We start from the raw sequence: 13,015 nt of genomic DNA, 5'->3' as shown, positions 1-13,015 counted from the left end.
CTCCCTTTCCCCTACTAAGTTAGGTAGATAAGCCCCAACTTTAAGCATTTAATGATGGAGTTCAGAACATGCTATCCCAAAATATGCAGCTCTGGTATATTGACCATTTTCAGTTAAATGCACTTGAAAAACAGCAAAACAAAAACACTCTGACCTTCCTGTTTTTCATAAAGGCAGATGAAATTCCCACATGAAAGATGTCCTCCCTATACCAGAAGGAAAGTAATGTTCTTAATATCAAGGATGAGACGCTGAAAGCAAGAGAACTCTATACAAAACAGACTTGGTTAAAATAATTCTTATCTTCCTTTAGCCTCCCCACACAGTTTAGTCACTTTTACCACAATTGCCTCTCTTTGTTTAACCTAATATAGTCTTGTCATCTCTTTGGGTCATTCCTTATGAAGGATCCTGTGTCACATAAAACTTGTTATACTTAAATGTATGCTTTTCTTCCGCTGACCTTTCTTTTGTCAATCTAATTCTCAGACCCAGCCAAAAAGAACCCTAAGAGGGTAAAAAGCGATGAAATAAAATTTACGTTTTAAGGCAGGACAAGAAAATTTAAACATAAAATTCCCTGTGTCTGTTTGGGTCTCCCCCACCTCTTTTCCAACTGTGCAGCGTGCATCTACATTACACATTAACCAAGCCTCCTCAAAGATGTGAATGCCTCCTCCACTGTAAAAGATCATTTCTCCCCCCTATTTTATTTATTTTTGACTGCGTTAGGTCTTCACTGCTGTGCTGCTTTCTCTAGTTGCAGCAAGCGGGGGCTACTCTTTTTTGTGGTGCATGGGCTTCTCATTGCGGTGTTTTCTCTTGTTGTGGAGCACGAGCTCTAGGCACACGGGCTTCAGTAGTTGTGGCACGCAGGCTCAGTAGTTGTGGCACACAGGCTCTAGAGTGCAGGCTCAGTAGTTGTGGCGCAGGGGCTTAGTTGCTCCATGGCACGTGGGACCTTCCCGGATCAGGGCTCGAACCCATGTTCCCTGCACTGGCAGGTGGATTCTTAACCACTGTGCCACCAGGGAAGCCCTAAATCTGATTATAATTTAATCTAATTATATATTTGTGTCTCAGGTGAGCTAAAAAAAAATCAATGTATGATAAAAGCTACACTCAAACTTCAATTTTTAATGGACTTATTCTTCACAAATATTGTCTGGTTTCCTAGTTAGAATTCAGGGGAGAACATATAACAGGCTTTCAATAATGCTTGAGCCCTGAAAATCATTTTTTTTGTCTCAATTCTGTGAACAAAGTGGGCAGTGTTAAGCATTCATGGAGAATCTGGAAGTTAAAGAACGTAGCTTAAGAAGTATCCAGTATAGGAAAAGTTAAAAGAGACAGATTTTAAAGAAGAAAAGAGATAGCATGGAACAAATATTTGTTGAGCTTACTACTTCTGAGGCTTAGGTGCTGTATATCTAACTTATTGTTTCTCATTTTCCCAACCACCCTATGTTGCAGATATGGTTATTACCACCATTTAAAAATGGAGGAAAAGGAAATTCAGGGAGGTTAAGTAACTTGTACAAAGTCATAAATATCAACTAAAAAAAATAGTACTTAAATATCATTTTTAAAAGGCTTTACAACTGTATGTTCCTGTTTTAATTTCAACAGAATATCCAAGATACGTAATATTAGAAAAGATGTCCGTCCAACAATTTATTTTAAGAAGGTCAACTGAGAAGAGAATTCAGCAAGAAAAATAACTATAGTTCTTTTTTTTTTTTGTTTTTGGCTACGTTGGGTCTTCGTTGCTGCGCACGGGCTTTCTCTAGTTGCAGTGAGCAGGCTACTCCTTGTTGTGGTGCGCGGGCTTCTCATTGCGGTGGCTTCTCTTGTTGTGGAGTACGGGCTCTAGGTGCAAGGGCTTCAGCAGTTGTGGCTCGTGAGCTCTAGAGCGCAGGCTCAGTAGTTGTGGTGCACGGGCTTAGTTGCTCCGCAGCATGTGGGATCTTCCCGGACCAGGGCTCAAACCCATGTCCCCTGCATTGGCAGGTGGGGTTTAAACCACTGCGCCACCAGGGAAGTCCATGTAGTTCTCTTTAAGATATGATTACAAAAATATATTTAACAAGATAAATAATCTAAACAAATATATAAAAAGGATAAGTTTTGCTGGGCATTCCTTCAGAGTACTATATTAAGTCATCAAGCTCCAGAAGTAAAAGGGGGCTTAAAAAAAAAGCCACAATAAAATAATAGAAAAGTTCTACTTTTTTTTTCTTTTTTTTACTTTTTTTTTTAACTTCACTGAGGTACTTTTCTTGTTTGACTGAAACAAAAGGAGTTTTAAATTTCCACTTCATTTCTGACTCTGCAATCAAACTAGGTAATTGTGCACAAAAAACAAAATAGTTCCTTATAAACTAAAAGCTTACAGGGCTTCCCTGGTGGCGCAGTGGTTGAGAGTCCGCCTGCCGATGCAGGGGACACGGGTTCATGCCCTGGTCCGGGAAGGTCCCACATGCCGTGGAGCGGCTGGGCCCGTGAGCCATGGCCGCTGAGCCTGCGCGTCTGGAGCCTGTGCTCCACAACAGGAGAGGCCACAACAGTGAGAGGTACCGCAAAACAAAAAAACAACAACAAAAAAACCCTAAAGGCTCACAAATGCTTATACAACTAAAGACTATATATTTGATGCACAGCTATTCAGCTTTTTTTTCTTTTTTTTTTTGGCATAATCTAGAAAGATTAGTAAATATTTTAAGGGAAGTTCAATTCCATGTTATCACTACAGAAGATACCATATCTGTCTTTGTAAAATGCCTGTGGGCATAAACAACACAATTCTTCTCACATGTTCTTATAAAACAATAAAGCAAAAGACAAACAGCAAATCAAAGTCCCATAATCTGCTTTCAGAGAGTAGTACTGTCACAGCTAAAAAAAACAAAAAAGGTTTACCCTCACACAGTTTACTGAGTTTACTGCCTATATTAATAGGACTTACTATTTACATTGTCTTCATTAGCACAGTTTTATTATTCTAGGAGATTCTAAACCAAGAAAACAGAAGTTACATATAACTTTACTGTTCATTAATGAAAACCAAATCATCTCTTTAACAAAAGCATCAAAAACGGTTTACAACCCAAGACTCTCTGAACCTCTTTTCTCAAAAGTTCCTTTGCTATTTCCACCAATCCATCATTATTATATCACAAACCTTACCCAATCCTTAAATTAAGCCCCTGTATTGAAAGGTCTAGGGACCTCCCTGGTGGTGCAGTGCTTAAGAATCCACCTGCCAGGTATTTCCCTGGTGGTGCAGTGGTTAAGAATCTGCCTGCCAATGCAGGGGACACGGGTTTGATCCCTGGTCTGTGAAGATCCCACTTGCCGCGGAGCAACTAAGCCCGTGCACCACAACTACTGAGCCTGTGCTCTAGAGCCCACGAGCCACAACTACTGGCCTGCGCGCCTAGAGCCCGTGCTCCACAACAAGAGAAGCCACCGCAATGAGAAGCCTGCAACCCGCAACTAAGAGTAGCCCTCCTTCGTCGCAACTAGAGAAAGCCTTCGCGCAGCAACGAAGACCCAACACAGACAAAAATAAATAAAACAAATACATAAATAAAGAATCCGCCTGCCAATGTGGGGGACACGGGTTCGAGCCCTGGTCTGGGAAGATCCCACATGCTGTGGAGCAACTAAGCCCGTGCACCACAACTACTGAGCCTGTGCTCTAGAGCCTGCGAGCCACAACTACTGAAGCCCGCGAGCCACAACTACTGAAGCCCACGAGCCACAGCTACTGAAGGCCACGAGCCTAGAATCCGTGCTCTGCAACAAAAGAAGCCACCGTAATGAGAAGCCCACGCACCGCAAAGAAGAGCAGCCCCTGCTCCGCTGCAACTAGAGAAAGCCCGTGCACAGCAACAAACACCCAATGCAGCCAAAAATAAATAAATTACTTAATTTAAAAAAAAAGATCTACCTTACTTCAAAATCTCAGTAAATCAGATCCTGCCCTTCTCCCTCTGAGACCATCATACTCTTGGAGGTAGGCAGCATTCTCTCCTACCAATGTAAGCAATAAACTCAGCTTTATCTTACTATCAGGTTATTCTGATAATATTTGGGGAGTCAGCTGAAATTTGGTACTCCCTAGCTTGGTGATTTAAGTCCAAATCAAACAGAAAATTTAACACTACTGTTTCAACTTCTAAATTGGATATCTGAACATTTCATCTTTCAGAATCCAATTATTTAGCACTTTGCTTACTTGTGAACCTAAAAGTAAACCAAAAAGGGTTTAATAAGCAAATAGATTTCATTAAGTTCAAGCACAAAATAGCTATCAAGAAATTTTTACACTCTACTCACAAATTAGCCCCTCATCCCTCACTGAGCACATATTTGCTCTCACCTTACAGACAATTCCTGCCTGTTAGGCCCAGTGCCTCTTAGTCAGCTGTCTCTCCCACCTCTCCTAGATTCCAAATCAGCTCCACTCTCTTCAAGTTGCCTGTATCTCCATCCCCACCTCACTTCCCATAATGTTAGCATAGGACATTTCATCCTATTTCTCTCTAAAGTTACAATCCATCAACTTCCTCTAACATTCCTTATTACATAAAGAATTTATGTAACTTATTATCCCTCTTATCCTTTTAAGGCTCTCTAAAGAACAGAGAGTATTTTAAATATCATCTCCTCCCATCTCAAAGTATCTTACTCCTTTACCATATTCCTACCACTTGATTTTTCTAACCAATCCTCTCTACCAGGTCTTTATGCTCAGCCTACAAGTCTCTCCCATCTAAAAACAAAGACAAAAAAGCTACACCCTCCCAGAATCCTTTCTCTTCTATTAAAACTAGTTTCTAGAAAATAACACTTTACTTTTGTTGTCTCCATTTCCTTATCTCTCATTCTCTTATCTCCAGCCTGTACTGTCTTCAGCCCTGGGAATTAGAAGTGAAGGCACTAAAGACCAGATTGTCAGGACCTCCCTGGTGGTCCAGTGTTAAAGAATCCGCCTTCTAATGCAGGGGGTGCGGGGTCAATCTCTGGTCAGGGAACTAAGCCTGCACACTTCAACTAGAGAGAAGCCCACACACCACAACCAGAGAGAGAAAACGTGAACACCAGAACTAGAGAGAAGCCACATGAAGAGCCCATGCGCCACAACAAAAGATCCCACATGCCACAATGAAGATCGTGCATGCCACAACTAAGACCCAACGCAGCCAAAAATTTAAATAAATAAATAAATAAATAAATAAAATATTAAAAACGAAACAAAACCAAAAAAAAACAGATTGCCAATTACAATAGATACCGCTGCAGGATTTAACCATTCCTTCCTTCTAGACCTGGGCATCCAATATAGTAGCCACTAGATACATGTGCCTATTGAGCACTAACAATATGACTGGTCCACATAGAGATATTTAAGTATAAAATACGTGCTAGATTTTGAAAATAATTAGTATATAAAAAAGAATGTAGGACTTCCCTGGTGGCACAGTTGTTAAGAAACTGCCGCCAATGCAGTCGACACCAGTTAGATCCCTGATCCAGGAAGATCCCACATGCTGCAGAGCAACCAAGTCCGTGTGCCACAACTACTGAGCCTGCACTCTAGAGCCCACGAGCCACAACTACTGAGCCTGCACGTTCTGCGACAAGAGAAGCCACTGCAACGGGAAGCCCGCTCACGGCAACAAAGAGTAGCCCCCGCTCACTGCAACTAGAGAAAGCCCTTGTGCAGCAACGAAGACCCAACGCAGCCAAAAATTTTAAAAATAAAAAAAAAAAAAAATGTAAAGTACCTCACTAAATTTTTATATTGATTACATATTAAAATATTTGGGGTATACTGAATAAGATATATTGTTAAAATTAATTTCACGTTTTAATATTTTTAATTAATTAATTTATTTTTGGCTGCGTTGGGTCTTCATTGCTGCTCACGGGCTTTCTCTAGCTGTGGTGAGCGGGGGCTATTCTTTGTTGCAGTGTGCGGGCTTTGCATTGCGATGGCTTCTCTTGTTGCAGAGCACGGGCTCTAGGCACGCAGGCTCGGTAGTTGTGGCTCGAGGGCTCTAGAGTGCAGGCTCAGTAGTTGTGGCACACGGGCTTAGTTGCTCCGCGGCATGTGGGATCTTCCCAGACCAGGGATCGAACCCATGTCTCCTGCATTGGCAGGCGGATTCTTAATCACTGCGCCACCAGAGAAGTCCCCACTTTTTACTTTTTAAATGTGGTTACTAAAAAATTTTTAATTACATAAAACTTATAATGACATAAAATTACAGATGTGTCCCATGAGGTTTCCATTTCTATTTCTGTTTCCTCCTCTGATGTTCTAAGCCTACTCCTCTCTGGTTCCCTTCCTCCTCTATTTCCTCCTTTCTTCAAAAGTTGAGAATCTCAACTTTATAGAGATTTCTCATTTCCCATAACAGTAAAACCAACTCAACAATGCTACAAGAGTAAACTTAATGAAATGAAAAATTTTTTAATGGTTCCTTGGATTAAGTTCAAACTTCTCCAACAGAGCACACCAGGTGCCTGCCCCCTCAGGTCATACGACTCCTACCCTCCCACTCTTCATCTCTGCCCAGTACACTCTAGCAAGCCAAACTCCTTCTTTCTCCCATACCTCTGTAGGTACCTCTGCCAGGAATGTTTCCCCTCTTCTTACTAATAATTAAGAAGCAAAGCTTCCAGCCATATCATTTGATTGCTGTTTGGCCCCAGGCCTGGATCAAACAGGTAAAGCCCTACTCTGCTAAAGAGAGGTAAAGTTCAGATATAGCTGAAACAAGAGACCCAAGTACTTAGGACTGTCAATTTAGGAACAAGAGTTATAAAGAACAGGTATTTCAAAATTCATTTTTCCCTTTAAATTACAAGTTCTGAAGAAGGATTCTAAGGATAGAACTTACCGGAAGTGCTGGATGTTTGGCACTATACACGCATGAGGGACTCTGACAATCTTAGGTATCCCCGTGGTGCCTGATGTATGGAGAACGTAGGCCAAGCAATGTTTTAGCCTCACATCCATGTGCTCTTCTGACTTTTCTTTACTGCTGTTCTCAGAATTCACGCTCTTTGTCATTTTTTCTTTTTCATATGTCTCTCTTCTTATGCTATTATTTAGCATCAAGCTCACCTCAACATTTTTCCAGTGAAGTCTGAAGAGTACTAGGTCATTATGTTCTACTGTAAACGTATCATAGTTCAACAATGTTTCATAGGAAGATTTGAATTTCTATGTTAAATGGGGAACAAAGTTTTACAACATTAATATGTTAAAACGCATTCTCTTTTATATAGAATATATACAGAATATTAAGTGTTCATTTACTCATTCAACATAGCTTTTTTTTTTTTTTAAGTACAGCTGACTTTTGAACATGGGTTTGAATTGCGCAGGTCCACTTATATCCGAGGTTGGTTGAATCTGTGGATGCGCGTAACAAGGACAACTGTAAAGTTATAGGCGAATTTTCCACTGCGCAGAAGTCAGTGCCCCTAACCCCTGAGTTGTTCAAGGGTCAACTGTACTTGCTATATATCCAAGAATAAAAAGATAAATGAGAAACCTCCAAGAGTAAAGTGCGGTGCTTACTTTCAAACTCATCTTTAAAATAGAGACATAAAAACACACAACTGCAGTGCAATGTGGTATGATAATGAAATATGCTTTAAATGTGAATGAGAACAGGGGATTTCCCTGGTGGTCCAGTGGTTAAGACTCCATGCTTCCACTGCAGGGGGCGCAGGTTCAATCCGTGGTCCGGGAACTAAGATCCCACACACCGCGGCACAGCCAAAATCAATCAATCAGTCAATCAAAAAAAAAAAAAAAAAAACCATGAATGAGAACAGAGAAGGCTGAACTTAACTTGCCTGGAAAGTCAGAGATTGATTCTTCATATGTAATATTTGTGTGTTATAAGTAGCTATTCTCCAAATAAAGAGGGGTACTTTAAACAAACAAGTCAATACACAGTATCTGACCTGACAAAGCTGGTGTTATGGAGAACAGTAAGCATTCCAATAAGCTGCAGAATTGGGGAAGATGTAGAAGATAAGTAGTGCTGTTGATAGGAGATGAGACGCTAATCCTTAATAACTTTATACTCAACACCAAGGAGTTTAGACCTTAACCTGTGATGGGATCCAACTGAAAGTGGCAGTAGCACAGACTAGACTTTGCTTGTCAAGGAGAGACTTATATGCAAGACTCTGATAAATGAGAGCCTTTAATGAACCTTTCATAACAATTCAGATATGCTATAAGGGCCTGAATGGTCTGTTGCAGCAGAAATAGACAGAAAGGGTCTATGAAGAAAGAATCAATAGGACTTGATGACTTTCTGGATAGGGAGTGAGCTTGAGAAGATTGCTGAGTTTCTGGCTCAGTTACTTGGTAGATGGAAATAGATTAATACAGAAGTTTCCTTTGAGTATATCTTTTTAGGTTGATAAGCAGCAGCTTAATGAAGCAAAACAAGTTTTCACAATAAAGAAATCAATTTAAATGAGAGGAAAAGATCACAACCCAGGACCTTTCTGTTTGTGTTTGTGTTGTGGTTTTAGGTGTAAGGTGTGGTATATCCTGTAATGTAAAAAAAATTAAGGCCCACATATTCTTAAGACCTAGCTCAAAAACCATCCTCCTCCATTAAAACTGTCCTGTCTCTACTGGGCTACGTATACTTCACTTAGGGCAATATCACACTATGCAGACCTGGGAAGTACTAACCTTTTTTCTCCAACTATATAAGCAACTAGAGGGCAAGAATCATATCTTAGACTGCTTTCACATACCAATGCCCTCCCAAACACCCTGTCTCTAGTGCAGAGTTTCTCAATCTAAACACTACTGACATTCTGGAACAGTTAAATCTTTGTGGGGACTGTTTTATGCATTGTAGGGTTTTTAGCAGTATCCCTGGCCTCTACCCATTGGAAGCCAGTGGCACCCCCTTTCCATCATGACCATAAAAAATATCTCCAGACATTGCAGAATGTTTCCTGGCAGGTAAAATCATGGCCAGCTGAAAACCACTACTCTAGTGGATCATGGGCATACAGTAGATGCTCAATAAATACACTGATTGCTCCTGTGTTAAGTGAAGGAAGAACACTTACAACATCATCAAAATCATGGAACAGGAAGCAAGGTACTTTCTGTGGGGTTTGCTGCTATGTACTCAACTCCTTCCTATATGCAGTTAGGAAGAATAGCTTGATATTGACAATTCTCCCACCCACCCACCTTGTCTATAAAACTTTCATCAAGGTTGTTAAAAAATGAATATCACATCCTCATTTTAGTCTTTCTAACTTATCAACAAATAACCAATGTGAGGAACAGAAGAGAAAACTGTGGCCAGACACTGATATATGTGTACCTAGAAAATATTTATTAACCAAATTAATACTTTATTGTCTCTTTCTGGAGGCCTTACTCTAATACCCATTATTCTCTAGGAAGTCCTCCATATAATATCTGAAGCTTTTGAATTGTCTTACTGCTATATATTACAGATATAGATGCACACACATATACACAAATAGGTAAAATTCATTTAAGTTACCCCCAATGTAAAATGATTCATATAGGTAATGGGTAATAATAGGCTAAATTGAATATAGTTTCTATAGTGTTTTCTCCATGGTAAAACAATATTTTATAAACAAGAAATGAAGAAATAATAATGAAACATGGGGTACCCTGCTTAACATATAATACCAATTCTTGCCCCTAAAGCAGTGTTTCTTGGCTAGATCTCTGGTTGGCAGTCACTTAAAAATAAAAAAAAATAATAAATTTAGTTTTCCAGAAAGGTCTGGTTTAAGTGCCAATCTCTTTTTCAAAATCTAAGCTTGGATATAGTTCTTTAATGTTGCTGACCACTGTAAGTTGCCATAAATACACCAAGATAAAAGTATCAAGTATTATAAAAGTTTCCTACTATAAAAACAACTTTGGAAAGAGAAAGTAAATTCAAAACAATGCACAATACATTATTATGAGGCTAGAAGATACATCCATGCCATTGAGCAGTGGTTCTCAGTGGAGCATGCGGGGTGGAGGGTGCCTCCAGGAGACGTTTGGCAATGTCTGAAGACAATTTTGGTTGTTGCAACTAGGGGGTGCTACTGGCAATTATTAGATGAGGCCATGGGGGTTACTAAACATCCTGTAATGTACAGGACACGCCTCACAACAAACACCCAACCCAAAATGTCAGTGCTGAGACCAAGAAATTTTGCTGAGTTAGTGAATTTAGAAATCAAGACAGGGGATGGGACCCCTTCAATTGAAAAGTAAATGTAACACATAAAAATATAAACAAACAACTTAGATACCCACACTTACATTAATTTGCTGTTTTTCAACAAGGATATATTTTAGATTACATTTTTTCATAAAATGAATTGATAATGCTGGTGGTGAATCTGGATCAATAGGTGCATAAGCAGCAGGGACTTGGAGAATTCTAAAGAAACAAAGTACAGAGTCAGCACAGAATATCTTTTGAAAATAATCTTACTTTAAGATATCAAATTTTTAGTTCTAAAAAATATTACCCTAAAATCCAAGAGGGTAAGTTTATCCCAGGATGGCAGTAGAGACCAATTTCCCAAATTCCTTGAAAGTCACAATGTAACAGCAGAAAATTTGATAATTCTGAAGCAGCATTAACCACAGTCTTGTAGGTGTAATAAACTGGAGGTTGGTTGTTACACTCATCAAAACATACAGCTATTTTATCCGAATAACGGGAGGCAGCCTGATGCACCAATTCCTGAAGAGTCATTTCACTGAAGTTTATCTGAACATCACTGGTAGCAGAGAGTTCTACCTATTTCCAGAAATGTTAGGGGGACAATGAGTTTTAGGGAGTTTGCTGGGGGGCGGGAAGTAGAGAAAAAATTCTATACAATCACTCCTCAGAAAAATAACTACATCAAAGACACACAGTTAAAGAATCTCTGAACTATCAACTGTCTATGGTAACTTTGCTGAGAACAATGAGGTTGAAATTTTGATACAAGCAACCTAACTCCCTGTCAGAGGTGGAAGAAAATTTGAGAGGGTAATGGTATATACATAGATGAGGATGAAACAAGCAGAAATGTAGAATTCTCTCAAAACAGAACACAAAGTAAAAAAGAAATGAATAATAATAAATAATTACCCAAAATAAAAGCAAATTTAAAGTACCACATGCTTAATTTTTTCATTTTTCTTCAGTTGTTACAGATTGATTAAAATAAAGTGGTTACAATCCTGTATGGTAAATTTGAAAAGACTAATGCAAATGAAGTCTGCTTTTAGGAACTGAATTTAGGTGAAAGCAAAACCAACCTCTGATAGAAAGAAGAGAGAAAACCTTTACATCCATCCAGTTTTAGTCCTGTATATAAAAACTGTGCTTATTATTATTATAACACAGCAAGCCACTTTTATAATTGTTAAGAAGTAAGCTCTTCATACTCTAGTTTGATATTTACTTATTTGTTTTTTTGTTTGGTTTGTTTGTTTGGCAGCTTGCAGCATCTTAGTTCCCCGACCAGAGATCCAACCCAGGGACCCAAGAGCGCCAAGTCCTAACCACTGGACCGCCAGGAAATTCCCTCTAGTTTGATTTTTAAATTGTCAATAAGTTCATTTAAATTTAGACTCTAAATATAGTATTACAACTCAATAGACTATTGTATCAATACAATATTCTCTGGGCTTCTCAATGCAGATTCTATAAAAAGAAAATCTGGGGCTTCCCTGGTGGCGCAGTGGTTAAGAATCTGCCTGCCAATGCAGGGGACACAGGTTAGAGCCCTGGTCCGGTAAGATCTCACATGCCTTGGAGCAACTAAGCCCTTGCACCACAACTACTGAGCCTGCGTTCTAGAGCCCGCGAGTCACAACTACTGAGCCCACGCGCCACAACTACTGAAGCCCGCATGCCTAGAGCCTGTGCTCTGCAACGAGAAGCCACCGCAATGAGAAGCCTGAGCACCACATCGAAGAGTAGCCCCTGCTCACTGCAACTAGAGAAAGCCCGCGCGCAGCAACGAAGACCCAACACAGCCAAAAATAAATAAATAAAATAAAATAAAATTTTAAAGTTAAAAAAAAGGAAAATCTGAAACGGTATTTCATCAAAGAAACTTTAGGGATGACTGAACAACAACAAAAAAACTTCACAACTCCTAGTATTTCCTTGAAGGTAAAGGTGATTTTTGTTTTCCCGCTGTGAAATTTATTTTCTGGATTTCAAAGCAAATAAGATTTATCAAACAGTCTATTTTAATCAAGTTTTTTATTTGTTTATAGTTATTTGAACTCATTTCCCTACTGATTCATCCATGTCATTTAATCAATATCAATTACAGAAAATAAAACATTTCTAAAGACAGCAAAATGAACCAATAACTGCTGACACCCAAAAGGTTTGGAAATGCCATGATTTCTAAACACAAAATTTTAAAATATAAAATAACTTTAGTACTTACAGTCTTTTCTATAAATACTAGCTCTTTCTGTGATGCACAAGATAAAATTTTTAAGCTTTCCCCATACACACAAATGACCATTACGTAAATATAAGGAAAGCTTTCCATAACATGCACTAAAATTATGGGAATGAGTCCATTCTGCAAGATGCAGTTAGTGCAGAAGGGGACCTTCTGCTTCCCTCTCCCCAAATGAATAACAAATTGCCTATACTACAGAATGTATTATACTAAAGCATTTTAACAAAAAGTTATAGTCTACATGGAAAAAAAAAAGCATTGTTTTAATGCAAAAACACATCCAGCAGTTAATTTTCCACAGGAGGACAATCTAATTAATATACTATAATCTAAAATCCCTTGACATCAAAGTAAGGGGCAAGATTATAAAATGGATTAAATTCTTTTTAAAAAAATCATTTTTTATGACAAATTACAAGATTCGCCACACATATCTATACAACAATTAAGACGTTTTTAAACTTTTAATTGCCAGTTTCCCAGTGGCTGCTAT

At 39.0% G+C, this 13,015-nt stretch overlaps 1 protein-coding gene across 4 annotated transcripts in view; it reads right to left on the bottom strand.

Moving 5' to 3' along the window:
* The window catches only part of AASDH (aminoadipate-semialdehyde dehydrogenase), a 35,438-nt gene that overhangs the window by 21,600 nt on the left and 823 nt on the right, over positions 1 to 13,015 (bottom strand). Inside the window, exons 2-4 of one of the 4 annotated variants that reach the window (XM_029235631.1) lie at positions 10,573 to 10,847; positions 10,361 to 10,481; positions 6,912 to 7,237 (exon numbers count right to left, since the gene is read on the bottom strand). The exons of 1 other annotated variant lie outside the window; for it this stretch is intronic. In XM_029235631.1, coding sequence (XP_029091464.1) covers positions 6,912 to 7,237; positions 10,361 to 10,481; positions 10,573 to 10,802 — 677 coding nt within the window. In that variant the 5' untranslated portion in view covers positions 10,803 to 10,847. Of the gene's footprint in view, positions 1 to 6,911; positions 7,238 to 10,360; positions 10,482 to 10,572; positions 10,848 to 13,015 lie in introns of those variants that run through there. 2 more of the 4 variants (XM_029235632.1, XM_029235636.1) reach the window with 2 other exon arrangements.

Source organism: Monodon monoceros, unplaced genomic scaffold (assembly GCF_005190385.1).
Source record: "Monodon monoceros isolate NGI ecotype Baffin Bay Population unplaced genomic scaffold, NGI_Narwhal_1 Super_Scaffold_20, whole genome shotgun sequence".
NCBI lineage: Eukaryota > Metazoa > Chordata > Mammalia > Artiodactyla > Monodontidae > Monodon > Monodon monoceros.
This window is presented reverse-complemented; position numbering and strand designations above follow the sequence as displayed.